This window comes from Empidonax traillii, unplaced genomic scaffold, assembly GCF_003031625.1.
Source record: "Empidonax traillii isolate 1590-97213 ecotype Southwest subspecies unplaced genomic scaffold, ASM303162v1 scaffold213:size761030, whole genome shotgun sequence".
Classification (NCBI taxonomy): Eukaryota; Metazoa; Chordata; class Aves; order Passeriformes; family Tyrannidae; genus Empidonax; species Empidonax traillii.
Window position 1 is genome coordinate 563,879 of NW_020955406.1, and position 17,925 is coordinate 581,803.

At 41.3% G+C, this 17,925-nt stretch overlaps 2 protein-coding genes across 4 annotated transcripts; one reads left to right on the forward strand and one right to left on the reverse strand.

The window, feature by feature from the left end:
* Nucleotides 1-964: 964 nt before the first annotated feature.
* Nucleotides 965-8,251, reverse strand: APOPT1 (apoptogenic 1, mitochondrial). 3 transcript variants are annotated; one of them, XM_027887503.1, is made up of 5 exons: nt 8,117-8,251; nt 6,955-7,152; nt 5,820-5,883; nt 3,781-3,871; nt 965-1,222 (listed from the first exon to the last, which is right to left on the reverse strand). In XM_027887503.1, exons 1-5 carry the CDS (start codon nt 8,249-8,251, stop codon nt 1,117-1,119), a joined length of 594 nt encoding a protein of 197 aa, XP_027743304.1. In that variant the 3' UTR covers nt 965-1,116. The 3 variants fall into 3 exon arrangements, with proteins under 3 accessions (XP_027743304.1, XP_027743305.1, XP_027743306.1); XM_027887504.1 differs by lacking the exon at nt 8,117-8,251 and adding an exon at nt 7,798-7,836; XM_027887505.1 differs by lacking the exon at nt 8,117-8,251 and adding an exon at nt 7,798-7,836 and having other exon boundaries at nt 965-1,608.
* Nucleotides 8,252-8,368: 117 nt separating this feature from the next.
* BAG5 (BCL2 associated athanogene 5) lies at nt 8,369-13,613 on the forward strand. The gene is made up of 2 exons (XM_027887501.1): nt 8,369-8,448; nt 9,016-13,613. The coding sequence occupies exon 2, from the start codon at nt 9,045-9,047 to the stop codon at nt 10,395-10,397; it is 1,353 nt and encodes a 450-aa protein (XP_027743302.1). The 5' UTR covers nt 8,369-8,448; nt 9,016-9,044; the 3' UTR covers nt 10,398-13,613.
* The last annotated feature ends 4,312 nt before the right edge of the window (nt 13,614-17,925 follow it).

Consider the following 17,925-nt stretch of genomic DNA (forward strand, 5'->3'; position numbering starts at 1 on the left):
GAGAAACTGGTGAGAACAGTATCTTTTTTTGAAAGAAATGAAGCAGGAGAAAGTAGTGCTTACTTGTAGTAATGTTGTTCTCCTTACAGCAGTTACTAGTTTCCTTTGCTACCAAGATAAAGTGGCTTGCAATGCATCTGCTTTATTGCTTGGCAACTAAAATCTTTACCAATTATAGGTTAGAGGAGCTCTTCTCCAAGGAAGACACATTTCTTTTAATAAAAAAAATATATTTATGAAGATCCTACTGCATTAGTAAATTATAAGAAAGGCTATCTTAAATCTTTATTAAAAATATGAAATAATCACACTGAAGAGAGGATTATTCAAAATTGATTGCACATATACTCACAAATCATACCTGTTCCTTCATCAGCCCCCGGTGGTCCAGGGGAAAATTCACTGCACTGTCACTGCAGAGACCCGGGTTCGAGTCCCGGTCGGGGCCCCTCCCCGGGCAGATGGAGCTCGTTAGCCCTGTAAGGCAATCCATCTACGTCCTGAGGACCTCACTGCCACCGTCCAAGCGTGCTTGGCCCCGGCAGATGAACCTCAGGATTAAAGGGTGGGCTCAGTTCCGCGCACACTGTGTCTCACCTAAAAAATCCAATGCGCAGGCTGGAAGGTGGAAAGACCTTCCCCGGTTCTTCGTTCGCGAAGAGACTGGCCATTATTACTTACGGATTGCTACTGCCCCAGACAGGCAACTGCTGCAAAATGAGGCATTTTTGTCTTAATATACTAATATGGTTGGTGGAGACATCTTCTGTGACCAGAGTTCAGAGAGACTGAATCACATGTTATTTAGCAGCCATGGTTCTGTGGTAAAAATACGACAGTCATTATTACACATTCCATTTGATGTAAATGAGGAAGAGCTTTTAACAGTTTTCTCTGTTTTATTTTGGTGGAGAAATATTATTTATATGCTTGGAATAAAGGGTAAAGAAAATCTACAAAGTGATTATAAATTAAGACCAATACTGACTTTTATTTACATAGTTTAACAAACAGACTCGAGCAATTATTACATCAGTCATTCAGATTCTGAACATCACTATAAACAACAAGTTTATGCCAGGCCTAGCTAGTGTTGCATTCTTCACGGAGCTGTGATTAATGTTCTACATTTTTCTTTTTCCAACGAAGCCACCTCAGAGCTCTTGCCAGTGCTACTTGTCCCATGAGGAATGTGATCGTAAAATTACGTTTATACCACTCTCTAGGATTCCAAAGCCAAGAAAATAATCAGCACACAGAACAAGAATAGGAAAAAGGTACACAATTATATTAAAATATCCTTTGGCATTGACAAATGACAATTCAGTGATAACCTGCATTTTCTGTTCTTTGTGGTAAAACTTTTCCTGCCTTATAAAATTACCTATGAAAAAGTCTATATGTATACCCACATCCACAAGCAGACTACAGGGTTCTAACTGTATTTGAAATCAGGTGAGATAAAGTAGTTAAAACCCTATCTCATGTTACAAAAGTAAAGCTGATCACCAAGCTATCCAGAATAACTCCTGACAGTGCTGTGCAATGGGTAAGATTTGTTTGCAAGTGGATGAAGATACAAGTGTTGAAAAGGGCATAGCTGGCCACCTGCGAGGGCGGGGAAAAATAAAATCAAATCACACTTCAAAGATTATTGTATAATCCAATACAGGAAACATTATCTTTCTACTGCAGTTTCCTTTAAAGATAATGCCTTTAATATTGCCAGAGTTAGTATTTACATCTTTAAATAATTTAATTTTTATAAAGCATCCATGGCTTCTGGAACCTGTTCATGTTATACACAGAATAGTCTGTATCAGCCCTTTTTAACCTCTGAGAACTTGCTTCAAATTCTTGTCCCTATTACAAACTAAAGTAATATCAAAATTTCTTTCTAGTTTCTAACAAGAATCTTGCCCCCATTTTGTAAAGTGCTGCACAAGCACCAATAGAATACACAGAATCACAGAACTAGCAAGGAACATTAAGCACTAGATTTAGGTCTTCTATTGAGATCTTTGTGGGAAACCTTGCATGTACAGATCTAACATAAGCCTGAGACACTAACCTCTCAGTAAGGACAGTAGCCAAATTCACACTGACAAGCAACACTGAGCTACCCCTTCAGATGTCATGTTAAATCAAAATATCATGCTAACATTGCAACTGTTTCTTTTCCCCTTTCATGTTTAATTTCCTATATCCTTCTTGAATTTTTTTCCTAAACTAGGCTGTATTTCCAGTCTAGGTACCCTGAACTAAATATTCAAGGCATCTATGCACAGTCATTGCTTCAATTTTGTTTAAATTTTAGAAGTTGCAACACTTCAGCTGCCACAGTTTTCAGGCCAGCTGGCAATACTGCAAAAGAACATACAGCTAAATGCATAAACAGATTTTTATAACATGACCCCTCAAAATCAGAGTGCCAGTAAAAAGCTCTGCTGCTTTCAGGGCTGTGCAGTTCCACTTTGAAACTACAACGATGCAGCTGACACTACCTAATTTTACAAGGCAGAAACCAGGAAGGTCATGTTTAAGCACAAAGCCTGAATTCTCTCACCCATGAGGATGGGGCACTGTCCCAAGGTCACTACAACAATGGCAAATGGTGACCAGTTCCGAGATAAACTACTTGCATTCCCATTTATCAGTTATAGGCAATTTGAACACCAATCCTTCCACCAAAAGCAATTTCTTACTTTCCATCTGTCACTTCAGTTTATAGTGAGGTTCCCCCCCATCGCCTATGGGCAAGACAAGATGCGTGTATTTGTTTTAAATATTTTTCACAGTTAAGTTGTTCTCACAGGGTAGTATTTTCTGGTTCATGCATGATACATAAGAAGAACCTTAACCCACAATTTGTTAGAGGTCAGTTACAGTGACGGTAGAACTCTCACTAGCATCGCACCATTAGGAACCCAGTGACACTCGATACTTTTGAGCCCCATAACCTTTCAATCCAATGCAGAGAGGAAACTGAAGTTGTGGTGTCATATTCAGTGGGCAGTACTACCGTGACTGGATTAAGTGCTGTCCTCCTCCAGCTTCCCATTCTTTCCTCATTTCTAGCCCTTTCTCATGTGTGCATAGCTACTTGCAGGGTTATGTGTGTTTGCCAGTCATTTTTCATTCCTTTCAGATCCCCAACACAGTTTATCAGGTTGTTGTACAAACAGTAACATTGAAACAAAGCAGCAGATCTTGTGAAGAGATGGAATGTGGGTTTACCAAGTTGTAGCTGAGGTTCTACACGGGATAAATTCAGGCAATCAATTTAGTAATGCCTTGCCACACAAAAAAAACCTCTCAAACTCAAGGCTAATCACCTTCATTTTTACTAAATGCTTACAAAATGACAGAGCCAAGAATATTAAATATTAATTCAATGAAACAATTTTCCTTTGAGATAAATCACATTTATTAGTCCTCATTTAACAGTCAACCAGAATCTGTTATACAGAAAATTTCAACCAGTTTATTTGCATATTTATCAATTAGCAGCATGGAAAGACCCATGACCTAAGATAAAAAATTGAGTGCCTGATCTTGCGTCTTTAAATCTCAGACACAAGCTTCCTCTTTCCACTAAATAAACAATAAGCAGCAGCAGAACTCAAATGATAATGCAAATTTCTGTCAAATGCTCATAATAGCATAAAAAAATGTCTAAAATTATAGTTTTAGGTGCTGTTTCCAATTATGGGAAAAAAAATGTTCAAATTTTAAACTTGACCTCATCTTTCTCTTAGTCTGTAAATACCTTCCACGTACCTGTTATACTGCATATGTTTTTTGAAATTTTTACTTAGAAACTCCTTGTAAAAGTCAGCCATTTCTTCTGCATTCAGTGTTGCTTTTTGACCTGAAAATAAGTGTTGGTATAAAAAAGTCAAGGTAATTCTTTGCATTAAAACCCTGAGTTCAGACGAAGAAGAGCAAGGTCTGACTCCTTGCTCCTACACACTTCCTGTGTAACTCTGAACAAGTTAATATCCTTTATCTTCCAACTTTTTAAAACTTAGCTAGAGAGCACAGCAGATTAAAAATAGTGATAATTTTGAAGTTGGCGTGGTTCTTAAGCCCCTATTATTTATGGAAGTGATTAAGTTTATCAGCCCTTAGATTATTTAGGGAACTAGTGAATCTCTATGAAAAAGCCCATTTATTCTCTGAATAAAACTAATTTCTCATAGAGCTGAAGTCTAAACAGTACCAATAAGAGCAATTAGTTATTTAAATTTCCCCCCCTTAAAGCAAATATTAAAAAAATACTATCCACAACTGACATTGTATTTTCAGATGTATGTTTTTTTTTCCTGTCACTGTTGATAAATTTCAAGTAACTTACACCAAAAAGAGTATGTTCTGAGATGTCAGCCTTATAAACAATTTATTAGGCAACTATTTGGTGAAGAAGCAAATACAAAAGATGATTTTGAATATGACATTCAGCAGCAGAATATAAAAAGAGAAACAGTAAACCCTGTGGCTACAGCAGAGATGTGTAGTCCTGAGGACCAACAAATATTCTCAACTCTACCAGACAACTCCCATACAAACCTTCTGGCACAAAATGTCCCTACAATGAGGGTCAGATCTGAATGTCCCAGGGAACATGGATATGATGAGGGAGATGGAATTGTGATATTCAACTTGTTACTGTTTCAAAATGCATTTTAAGGCTCCTGAGACTGATCACAGTAGTGTAAATTATTGATTGGTTCTATTTATCATTATTTACAAAACTAATATGTTACAGTGGATTAACATACTATGGGGTAAATCTGCTTCAAAACTACTTGAAGGCTGCTTTAGTAACACCTATAATTTGTTACTTATTACTGGTATCAGAAGAATTGATTGGTTACGTAGAAAAGTAAATTTTGTTCCAACTGTTCATCTATATGGTTATTCCTTATTTTTACATACACTCACAGCTGTATATAGAATAGTTAACTGATGCATGCAGTCATTATATTTTTAAGGGAGGTACATGCTTACTCTTTTTTATTTCTAGGGTATAAAAAACAAAACAAACACAAAATGGCAATATAAAAGAAGTGTTTTCAAAAAAACACAGAACTTAATTAAAATTACTTCTCAACCACACACTGATCACCAGGATACAAACACACAAAAAAATAATGGTCTGTGATACACAGAACGTCAGAGCAGATGCTTTACTAAACTCAGATCATTATTCTATGAACAAAATGTTCAACCTCATATTACAATGGCCAATGCACTCTTATTATGAAGGTATTTTGTTTTCAGCTTCACATAATGAATTAGAGAGGCCACTATTTTACAGCTACTGTGCTCAGGCAAAGACAGGCAGATAGCGGCTGCCATCTCCCCAGAAGCTGCCTTATTCCCCCTGAAGGAAAAATACTGTGTTTATTGCATATATTATGGACCTGTTGGCAAAGATTGTGAATTTATCCACCCAACCATAACATGCACTTGAGGCAAACACTCTGTATGTTTGCCTCAGCCAGCTCACTGGGTTAGGAGGCGTGAAAGTAAAAAGCCCCTTCCTCCTTAGGCTATAAAAGTATTATATTACTGGGCTAGGGTTTCAGCACATCCCCTCTGGCTGCGAGGAAGAACAGTGCAACAGATGATCTGACCCCCACGTGCACATCTCTGAAGAGCTCCTCCCTACTTTTTTTATCATGCTCCTGAAAACACTTCTAAATCCTACCTGTAGGATTTACTTTTGACAGAAGACAAAGAGCATAAACTAACAAAATTCAAAGTTAAGTGGAATTCAGAATGCATCCTAAACTATAAACAAAGATCTCACTAACCTGTTTCATCTCTCATTTCCAGACCCTTGGCTTTCAGTCTTGAATAAATAAATTCTTCTTTTTCCTAAAACATGTTTTTCCACATTAGAATATGATGTAGTCAGTCCTTGAAGTTAACCATTGTTTTTAATTACATAGCAATGTGGTGTTTAACACCCTCAGAAATAACTAGCAACAACTCATTATACTTGGAAATGTCCACTGACCATCTGAATCCAGTGAGTTAGTCAAACCCGTAACTTTGTTACTTAGATCCTGCTCCCTGCAATCCTCAATTAATTCATGCAAGCATTCTACTGATACTTAAAAAACTTACTTGTGGAGTAAAGCTACAGCCAAGCTTCAGGATTGTTTGACAGGATCCGAACTTTCCAGGATCCAAAGTTTATAAGACAAACTATGGAGATGTGCTGTACTGTGTAACTGAGATTTTGAGTACAGAGAAAAACATACCACCTAAAAAATTTAACATTACTTAGATGGCAGCACAATAATTGTTGGTGTGTAAGTTTTTCAAACTTAGAAAGCAGTTCCGTGGAATTAAAAAAAAAATTAAAAATCAAGCTTCATTTTTGTCTGGGATCTTGGTAAGTTTTGGGAAGATGTTCAAAGCTTACCACAAATGACGGTGAATTACTTAACTGTTAGTGTTCTTCCAAAAAAACACAACACCATTGGTTAGGAGATGCTGAAATCAGGAAAGAAGACAGACCATGACAGAAAAGTCCTCACTTTAGCACTGTTGGGGTGAAACAGCACATGTCCCTCTTTTACCTGTGGTAATTACACCTAATTTCTCTCACTTAGGACAGAAAAAGACAAGCTACGGAATCATTTTCAACGGCTGCTCTAGTCACAGATGGGTCTTGCACACTGGGCAGCTACAACTTTATACTTTCAGCATAAGACAGGACAAAAGGCAAATATTCTGTGATGCTAAACAGCAATAAAATGTGGGATTTTTTTAAAAGAAATGACTGACAAAAAATGTAATTTCTGCAAAGACACTGTGTTTTAAAAGAAACCATATCAGTTACCAGTCCCCAAGGGCGGGCAGAGCCTCAGGGAGCCCACAGTTCCCAGTTTCGGGTGCGCGGGTGGCGCTGGGCGGCAGCGGGAGCTGTGTCGGGCTCACCTGTCGGAAGGCGCAGTTGTGCCGTGCCCAGAACCGCTGGTTGCAGGCCTGGGCCTCCTGCCGGGCCTCCCGCAGCCGCCGCTCCAGGGGCGACTCCTCGGGGGGCACGTAGAAGATGATGGGGCGCAGGTTGGAATGCTTGTCCGGGGGCCCGATCCAGTCGTTGTGGGAGTGCACGGGGGGGCTGAAACCCGGGCCCTGGGAAATACAGACGGAATTCTGTTACAAGCGCTTCGGCAGAGTTGCTGAAGAACACCTCGATTTGAAACAAATCCCATAACGCCACACAACCTTAAAACATACAAGCATAATACGTTCCGAAATTATGAATGTTCACTTACTGTAACCAAAAACAATGAGATACATTTACAATTTACTTTTACTTAAAAATGCACTACAGAGAAGATACCTTTGACTCTGTTACCACAGACATGAATCACAGGGTTTTTTTTTTAAGAGCACCCTTTTTTCGTTTTTCATTTTTTGTCACTCAGCACTTCATTAAAATACGTGATGGCAAGAACTATCACGTAAGCTTTTTATGGCACTGATCTCTGCTGTCTGGTGACCAGTGACAGCATCTGAGGGAACAGCATGAAGCTGTGTCAGGGGAGGTTTAGGCTGGATACTAGGAAAAGGCTCTTCTCCCAGAGGGTAATTAGGCACTGGAACAGACTCCCCAGGGAAGTGGTTGCAGCCCCAAGGCTGATAGAGCGCAAGGAGCTTTTGAACAGCTCTCTCAGGCAGATGGCGTGATTCCTGGAGCTGTCCTGTGCAGGGCCGGACCTAGATGATCCTTATGGGTTCGTTCCAACTCAGGTAGTTCTATGATTCAAAGTTTACCAAAGCCCCGTGTCGTTCCTGCATCCATGTGATCACACACAGCGTGTACCTGCCCCAGGCAGACCTGTTACCCAACAGTCCCGTCACTCACGGCCCCGCTGGGAGATAACAAACCCCTGGGGCCTCGGCAAACACACCCACGGCGAGAGGCCGCGGGGAACGCGGGGTTCTGTGGGGAACGCGGGGTTCTGTGGGGAACGCGGGGTTCCATCGGGACGCCCCCGCCCCCCCAGCGCTCCCCGCCCGGGGCTCCGCGGCGGCCCCCGAGCCTTCCTCCGCGGCCCCCGCAGGAGCTGTGCCCCCCCCCGCCCGGGGTTACCGCGCTGTCCGGCCGCTCCCCGCGTTCAGCCGCGCGGCCGCCGCCGGCGGAGCAGGAGGAGGCGCAGGAGGCGACGAGGAGGCGGCGGTGGCGGCGGCAGGAGCCGCCCGCCCTCAACACCGGCACGGCCGCCATGCCCCGGCGCTTTACGGCGCTGCCGCACGGGCGCTGCGGGCGGGGCGGGGCCGGGCCGGTGCCGGTGCCGCCCCCGCTCCCCCTCCCTCCGCGCGGCCGGGCCGGGCTGGGCCGGGCGGGGCTCGGGCGGTTCGCGGCGCTCGGCCCGTGGCGCAGAGCCGGGCCGGGCAGCGGGTTCCGGGCCGGGCGGCCGAAGGGTGAGTGGAGGCGGCGGGGCGGGGGCGCCGGGGACGAGCCCCCCGCAGGTGCCTCCGCGGCGGCCCGTTGTCCTTTGCCCTCCCCGCCGGGCCGTGCCGCGGGGCAGGCGGGAGGCGGCGGCCGTGGAGGGGCCGCGGGCGGCGGGTGCGGAGGGGCAGCGGGATGAGTGCGGGGAAGGCGGCGCTGCCCCGGGGCTGTGGCACAACCGCTGCTTTCCGCTCAGCCGCTGTTCGCCCCTTCCCCTCCGGGTTCTGCCCTGGGCTGCGGGTGCTCTGTTTGTTCTGCGGTGGCTTCAGCTGCAGAGCAGGTGCGGAGGGGAGGGCTGAAGGCTGTGGGTGAGCGCCGAGAGCTGGTGGTCTGGCAACTCGAGCATCACCCGTGCGGCCCGACTGGGAGTAAGGTGTAAAAAAAATTAGAGGAAGGGCGGTGAAATATCAGCCAAGTGGTTTATGCCTATTGCTAGAAATATTTAAAATAGCTTTAGTGCTGAAGTGCTTCAGGATGTGAAAGTTGCGACGTGTGCTTGCACAGCACTTAAGCAAGTCTTGTTCTCCTTTTCCTTGCAGTTCATCTGAAACTGGACAAGAGAAGAGGAATGGATATGGGTAACCAACACCCATCCATAAAACGGTTACATGAAATACAGAAGGAAGTCAAAGAGATTGAACAGCAAGTGGCTGTCTTCAGTGGTCTGTCTACCGACCGAGATTACAAGAAATTGGAAAGGAGCCTTACTAAACAGCTCTTTGAAATAGATTCTGTAGACACGGAAGGGAAGGGCGATATCCAGCAAGCCAGAAAGCGAGCTGCCCAGGAAACAGAGAGGCTGCTGAAGGAACTGGAACAAAATGCAAACCATCCGCGCAGACTGGAAATAGAGTCCATATTCAAGGAGGCACAGTCACTTGTGGAACGTGAGATCACGCCTTTTTACGAAGGAGGAAACTGTATTAGTGACGAATTTGAAGAAGGAATCCAGGACATTGTGTTGAGGCTTACCCAGGTGAAAACTGGCGGGAAAGTTTCGTTACGCAAAGCAAGGTACCGCACTCTGACAAAAGTGTGTGCTGTTCAGGAGATCATAGAAAATGGTATGAAGCAACAGCTGTCCCTGCCACTCTCTAATGATGCACATCCTTCTGTCGCCAAAATTAACTCTGTGATGTGTGATGTGAACAAAGCGAGAGGAACTCTTATTGCTCTTCTGATGGGAGTGAGCAGGAATGACACCTGCAGGCACCTGTCCTGTGTGCTTACAGGCCTCATTGCTGATCTGGATGCTTTGGATGTCTGCGGTCGCACGGAAATCAGAAATTACAGAAAGGAAGTAGTAGAAGAGATCAATAAATTGCAGAAATACCTGGACCTGGAAGAGGAAGCAAATTCCACTCACGCTTATGATCTGGCACAAAATCAGTCCATTCTGAAAATAGAAGAGATCCGCAAGAAGATGAAGGAAGTTAATTCTTTACTTTTAAAAACAGAGAACGCTTCTGATTTGTATTTGGGATCCAAAGCAGAATTGCAGGGATTGATTGCCCACCTAGATGAGGTGAGTGCTGGAAAAAATCCCTGTATTAGAGAGGCCAGGAGAAGAGCAGTAATTGAAGTTCAAACTCTTATAACATATATCGATTTGAAGGAAGCACTGGAGAAAAGGCAAATGTATCCAGAACAAACTGCTGCTGAACATCAGTCCCATAAAGCAGTTTGGACTGTTCTTGGAAACTTGTCTCAAATTCAGCAAGAGGTGATTTCATTTGATGGAAACAGAACAGATAAAAACTACATGAGGTTGGAAGAACTCCTTACAAAACAACTCCTAGCCCTGGATGCTGTTGATCCGCAAGGTGACGAGCGGTGTAAGGCTGCCAGGAAGCAGGCAGTAAAGCTTGCACAGAATATTCTTTACTACCTGGACATGAAAACAGATGAATGGGAATACTGAAACAGCCATGGCCTGACACAGAAGAACATTTTCTCCTCTGGCACTTTATGCAGATCATTGGCAGCACATAATAAAGTGGTGTGTTCTGTGCTTGCTGAAATCATGGAGATTGCATAAGCAGTTGACTTGGCTATATGTCTGCTATCCCACGCAGTCACCCACTTGCCATGGCAACTGTCAGTACACCATCAGCAATTCTGGTCACTGCTATAAGCAAAGAAGTGCGATTCTCTGAAGGAATAGCTTAATACTTGAACAAATGGCTTTTTTTTTTTTCTCTTTTTTTTCTCCTGTTTTTGTTTCAATAGCCTTGTGCAATGTTCAGTGAATGCAGATTTTTCAAAGACACAGAAACTTCCTTTTGGTATAATGCTGTCAAAATTATTTAAAGAGACTGGACATGAAAATTAGTATTCAAGCATGAGGCTCCATCCAGCAACTTCACAGCAGTCTGGATATACTCTTAATGTGCTGTTACAACAGAAAGTATTAAGGGCAGAAGCCCTGCTGGCTTCTGGATTGTTATTTGATTTATTCCATCCATCACACCATCTAGATTTCTCAGTTAATGGAGCTGTAATGCCAACTGCAAATGAGCATTTACATAGGCAAAGCCAATTATGTCAATTTTTTATAATACCTGAGCCCTTTGATTTGCAAAAATAGGTCTTTTGTTGTTGGAAACTCTTTCAAGTCGTTGCTTTAAGGTACTGAGACTTGGAGAGGAAAATCTGTGCGTTTATACCAAACAGATAAAGGGGATTTCGAGGATTTCAAACTGCCATCCATAAACCCTTGAAAACTGCACTGAACTTTATTTAGTGGCTGCTTAGGTGTCTTTTAAAATTCTGCTGTTGCATCTGGTTTTCACATTTGGTGAAAACAAACAGTTCACTTTGAAGTGAAATGAGCATTTTGGAGTTATTTTTGTAAAATTAGGTAGCTAGCTATAAAGATGTCCTAATGATGTAAATGTGTGATACATGGTCAGGTGTGGCTTCAAGAATGTCTTGGAAAAGACTTGTGGCAAATGTCTCTCCTTGCAACTCATCATTTAATTGTTTTAGTATGTTCATAAATAAGCTTGCTGGTACTGTTGTATGCATCTGCCTTTTTGTTTGTGGCTGCTAGTGCCAATCACATTTCTACTATGGCATGTTTTTAGGCATTTTTTGAAAGCATGGCATTAAAATGAATTAATTATAAAGATATATTCAATTATGGATAATTTGCACTCAGCTCTTTCTTGATGAACTAAGGAATTACTGTTCTATAGACGATGATTTGCACCACTTTAAGGAGTAAAAACCATTTCAGATGTTAAAACAAATATTTTTAAGATCTATTTTTGATTGATTAGAGAAGACAGTACTGTCTGTGAGAGACAAGTGCCTTTATGACACTGCTAACTTGCACCGTCATATGTAGATATAGGAACTGTTTACTGGCAGCTTGTTACTATTTGTAATCTTTGCAAACTGGATTTTTCACATATATGTCTAATACTACTATAGGATATGTCAAGTTAAGGTAATGCAATAGGTGACAGTTGTCCTATAGAATCCCAAGAATGAGTATCAAATTTGGGAAATATGGATTCTGCTTAAAAACTAAAGCATTGATGTGGAGTTGGGGGACTTTGGGCAGATCTTCTGTGCCTATTGCTACAAGAATAATATGTTCTGTAATATACTATGAGGTGTTGATTGAAGGCTGCATAACTTCAGAGTGTGAATAGATTTTGTTGGTGATTGTACAGGTGTTTGCTTTGCAAATCTACCTGCCAAAACTGATCTAATTGAGTACAGTGCCTAAGGCACAATTTGGCAATGACAGAGTGTTTGTTGGAGGATTCTCCCTGCTCCTTCAGAGCCACAACCCCGTTGAATTTATGTTTCTTTCATCAAAAAGAAATTTCCCCTGGTTAAAATTCCAATCTATATTTGAGTACTGTGTGGCTAACACAGAATATTAATAGTGTTATACACCTGAATTATTTAACTCATTTCAAGCTTTCTACACTAGCAGTTTGAACTGCAACTTCAGATTTGCCCTTACAGTTTTAGGAAAGATAAGATTTTGATAGCATAATGATATTATTAATTTTTCTTTAATATTACTGTCAGGTCTGCAGTAATTACTTGTAGTTTGTTTAAACAATTTGGTGTCTGTGTTCTCTGGAGGTTACACGTAGTTTCATAAATGTTTGAACCTCTTATGTACAGATGAATAAGTACAGTTATCAGATCTGTTCTATTTTAAATTTGTCTTTTAGCTTTTCTGAATGAATTATTACACCTGCATCTCTAAGAAGGCAAATGTGTAAGATTAGTGTAATTTTGACTGAGTAGAGTTCAGTAGCAAGGTATTATGTGGATTAAGCTTTTTTTCTATTGTTCTGTAATCTAATAAATTGACTATTTAAATTTTATGGTAGAATCCTTATCTGGAATGGGATTAATTCACAGTTTTTGCATGAATGAAAGTAATAAAATAAATGTGCTTAAAAAAAAGAAAAAAGGAAAAAGAAATGCACAGATTCTTCAAAAATTTGCTTCTATGCTGAAGAATGTAATTTCTCAGCGTTTTTATATCCAAAGATCGAGAGAAACACAACTTTCCTTTTTGATACAGCAGGCTGAAATAATAAGCAAAATGTAAAAGGACCAAATGGCAAAAGCCTGCATTTTAGTACTTTACTGAAATAGAATAACTTTTCTGTATGCTGTGTTATTTACCTTAGAGGAAAATAATCGATTGGATAATTGGGGGAGAGGTAATCCTGCATTGTGATTCCTATTTGTTAACTGAATTTCTTTTTTTAAACTGGTTTTCTTTAGTTATTTCAGTGTTCATTTTTGTTGTTTGCCACTCAGAGTGGTTTTTGTGTGATACCAGTTTGGAAGAGATTTTTGGTAAGGACAGTTCCTACCTTTTCAGTTTAACAGAAATCGATGTACGTGCTCCTACTGGTGTATATGTCTTCAGTTATTGCTGTGTAGGATATGGCATTTGTATATACAGATGCAGGATTAAATATTGCAGTGTTGCATTCTTGATTATTAATACAAATACATTACTACTTTTTCTAAGTATTCATTTGAATGTTACGCCCTGATGCCTTTCTCTATTTATGTTTGAATGTGAGTTATCAGAATGTAAATGATTTTTGTCCTAGAGAAATTGTTTTTATTAAACATGCAGACATAAAGCTCTCTTCTTTTCTTTCTCCCCTCCTTCTTTAAAAATCTGCTTTTTCACTGCTGTAATTATGAAAATAAAGTTCTTCGTGTGGAAACCGCTCCTACTTGGTAAATCTGTTGCCTTTTGGTTTTCTCTGTGTTCAGCCTTGAGTTAACATCTCATCAGTCGCTGCTTGCATTCCTTCTTCATGGATAGCTCTGCATCCTCGCGGGTTCCAGTTGGATGATCACTGCAGGAATGCTCGTGGCTGTGTTAAGTTCTTGCCACTTTCCTGCTGGAGGATGCTGCCGGAACAGATGAGCTGGCAAAACGGATGGCGTTGAGTCTCTTCGTGCAAAGTCAGTGTGGATTCCAGAACCTCTAGCAGGAGTTTAGCTAATCTGGTTTTCAGCTGTGCAGATGAGGCAGGTTCCCTGATTGTTCTGCTGGCTCGGTGTGTTTTTTCGAGATGCAGTGAGCCACGTTACCGGCTCGCTGCTGATGGAAATAGGGAATTCTGTTTCTGCCCAGAAAGCTACTGGCTTTGTGCAGTTTCTGCTGCTTGGCCAACTCCAATGAGCTGATTTAATCCAATAAAATGGCATAAAACAAACAACAAAAATGGAGGAGGGGTTTAAACGAGCCAAAAAGGCTTTTAGAAAGGTATGTGGGCCAGAAGTACTGCAAAATGAAGGGGTGGGTCACACAGCCCTGGGCTAGGGAGCAAAGGGTAAGATTTTCGGTAGCAGTCGTTAGATCAACTTGCGTAGCTAGGTAACCGGAGGAGGAAGAAGGAAAGGTGTCACTATTGACTCCTACAGAGAAGTAGGAATTTTCTGCTTCAGTATTGGCATGTGAGGAAGACAACACAAATGAATCATGTATGGAAAGTAAACCACTTGCTTTCAATCCCACTTTTGCGATCATGTCACAAGTGATCATTTGTTACAGAATCATTAAGGTTGGAAAAGACCTCCAAGATCCACGAGTCCAACCTCTGGGCAAAATACAATCTTGTCAGTGTACTACAAGCAGATTTACACAAGACATTGGGTAAGAGTAAGGTTTATGAAAGGCTGAATGTTCCTCTAGGTAAAAACTTAATCTTCTTTCTCTCTCTTTTAACAATATAGCTTATTTGAAGGAAATGTGTTCTTCAAAGACCAGTAAATCATCTGGGCCATGGCTGTCTATGTGGCTCACCCACTTGCTGACCTGTTTGTCTTGATCACCTGTTTGCTTGTCAAGGGAGACAATTACTTTGCTAAGGGGTTTTTTTGTGTGCGTTTGGGACAGGCAGATGTTGGTGCCTGAAATGGTTTAACTGGAAAAACTCTGTATTTTATTTCCATATGGGTTTATTCTCTCCTTGGGAGAATTCTCAGCTGAGAACTTGAAGGAGTGGAAGGACATTAGTACTGAGCGCATGGATTGAAGGCCTGGGGGTTCAAGGTGGCTGCCAGCATGAGACATTTAAATGGCAGGATCCAGGAGAATATTCCTGCTAGAGGAAAAAGCTGGGAGAAACATGACCAAACGTTTTTCAGAGCTGGTGTTTTGAGTGAGCTCTGTGCCTGTTCCCCTCTTGCTTATGAGCTTTCGTTAAGAAAATGGATTCTTAGGGGAATATTCCCTGAAATGCTGTCAGGCTTTCTGCTTTAGATGAAGCTGAGAAATTACATGTAAAGCTTTTGCTGAGCTATGGTGGGGCATGGACTAGTTGTTGGCTGAGCTGGGTGTGATTCTGGTTTGCTACATGAAACAATGTCCATAACGCTTTCAGTTCTATGAGTAGGCATGTACATGTCAGCTGAAAGCTGGTCATTAACTGAAGAAGCCAAAGGATGAGCTGTGCTTTTGTTGAAGGCTTTCCACAACGCTTTCTCTTTGCAGCATTTGGTTCAGGGGACTGCCAAGCACACATGATTGCGTGAGTTGCACTGCTTGTCAGCTCAAAAATAATGAGGATCTTTTCTAAGTCTGCAAACTCTTCCTACAGGACATAAATTGTTGCAGAGTTTGCCATTAGAAATGGAAAAGTACAATGAGTTTCTTAATTGGACCGTTTCTCCTCAATTAGTTTTGCCAGACAAACTTCTGTGCCACAGGAATTCCTTGTGAAACCTGTATTTCAGGCAGCTAATCAGAAACATCTCACGAGGGAAGAAACACAGTGATGCAGTGCAAAGTTCTTCATGAGGTCCAGAACGCAAAACCAAATCTGTGATCATGGCCAACGAGAAGTCTATAAACCAAATCAAAATCTCAAGGAAGGCTGGAGGAAAACAAAACAAAAAACTAGTATAATTGTCGGGTTGGTAGTTGACAGACTTATTTTAGTTTTATGACATAAGTAAGTGCTAACAAAGCAAAGCTCCCTTTGGCCTTGTTGCAGTTATACCTAGTCTACACCCTGCAGTGCCACATTGTTTTCCACGCTGTGTCACCCTAAGTGCTCCTCCAGGGCATCATCTGGCTAATGGGGGTAAACCTTGCTGTGCCCAGAGATGCCATAATTACCCTCATTCTCTCTGAAATGTCTGGTCGTGGCAACTCTTAGAACACTTTTGGAATACCAGCATGGCTTGCAGAAAGGCAGTGTGCAACACGAAGTTTATATCCTGGAATACACCGGTAATTGGAAAGGGTTGTATAAGAACTGTTAGCAAGTCCAAGTAAGATCTCTTTTGTGTGTTTATGCTGAATTTATTAGGTTTCTAAAGAAAATTCTTCATATCATTGATTTATTCAAATCAACCTGTAGCCTATGATCAAGTGTCTCTTTCTTACCTTCCAGGTGCCTCATGTTAATACCACATGAAAAAGAGGTTTGAAGAGCTCCGCCACCTATGGATATTAAAGAATGGCCTCTACCCACTTTCAGACATCCAGTAAAAGCCAGATTTTCCAAAACACTCAGCATCCAAAGTTCTCACTGTGACAAGTAAGGGCTTGTTTCGAAAAGGAGACCATTCACAGACCCACACGCTCTGTCATTTCTTGTCACAGACAACCGTGGGATCATCCCTGCAGCTAGTCGAGACGCCACTTAAAATGGCTTTGCCTCATTCCTCCAGTGAAAGGTTGTTCCAAAGCATCATTGCTGTGAGGACTGAGTAACCTTCTAATTTCCAGCATAAACATATTCATGAGAAGCTTTCTTCTCCCCTAGTGTGCAGTCTACAGTATATTTATAGGCCACAGCTGAATTGCCTCTCCGCTCCTGTTTTGCTTGGCTACCAAGCAAATACACCCAAACAGGCTGAACTCCTTTGAAAATCTCTATTCTCTGAATCCAAAGCAAATTTTAATAGTGTTTTTCAATTTTTCTCAGGAGGAGTTTTTTCAGTTCTGAATGTATCAAAGACTAAAACTTCCAACTGGAAGTAGGAGTCTATACAGGACATATGTGGCCATAGCATAGAAGGATGATTTACATTGTTTGATGCATTGTTTCAAAGGAAATAAATAAAATTTTTTAAAAAATCACATCTCAAGCAGTGAAATTATAAAAAGCTGAATAATGTATTTTTAGCACTTTCTTCATGGCATTGTCTTCATGCCCAGCTTGCTTTGCCATTTGGATATTCTAGCAATCAATAATTTTGAGTGTAGAAAGAGGCTGGAAAACATTTTCAACCTCTGCTAGGTTTCTTTTTTTGCAGCAGTAGTGGGTGTGGTGTTGTTTGAAGGAACTACGTGTGAGTGGGTTTAGAGCAGAACCTCTTACTGATCGTTCTACTTGACTGGAAGTATGAATTTAGTTAGGCAAGTGCAATAGTATCCAAACTAGATTCAAAAGTTCCCCAGGCTTTTGAAATCATCAGTTAAAGCAGGAGACTGCTTAATAATTGTGGCCATAGTGTAGAAGGATGATTTACATTGCTATAATATATAGATGTGTTTTCAGATTTTCATTATTAGGATTACAAAAATCTTAAAAAAAAAAAATCTAATAAACTAGAAAACATCTTGCTGACCACATATAAAAAATGTGGACATTTGTATGGGGTGTGTGCTGTGGGTTTCAACCTTCTTCAGATTATAAACTAAAAAAATACATATGGCTAATTAAAATCTACTGACCACAATTGCCTTTTTGGAACTTCTAAAAGTGCCAGGTATCACTGGGAGTCTGCAGAATGCAAGCCGAAAGTTGCTAATTCTTTTGTGTGCAAAAGAGTTACTTCTCCGTCCTGGTGCAAACCAGCTTTTATTCAGGGTGCAAAGATCAATTTTGTTCCCTTGGTCAGACCTGAAGACACAGAAAAAAATGCATGGTCTTCACATGAATTACTGTGTTATGGATCTCTGGGACCAAGGCTCTGGGAGTTGTGAAACAGCT

Bases quoted from the DNA above. Each gene is read 5' to 3' on its own strand.
- APOPT1 (XM_027887503.1), bottom strand. From the start codon at position 8,251: ATGGCGGCCGTGCCGGTGTTGAGGGCGGGCGGCTCCTGCCGCCGCCAC. The intron at 5,884-6,954 runs GTGAGCCCGACA...AACATGTTTTAG, and splicing joins ACAACTGCGCCTTCCGACAG to GAAAAAGAAGAATTTATTTA. The intron at 3,872-5,819 runs GTTAGTGAGATC...ACTTATTTTCAG, and splicing joins GGAAATGAGAGATGAAACAG to GTCAAAAAGCAACACTGAAT.
- BAG5 (XM_027887501.1), top strand. From the start codon at position 9,045: ATGGATATGGGTAACCAACACCCATCCATAAAACGGTTACATGAAATA.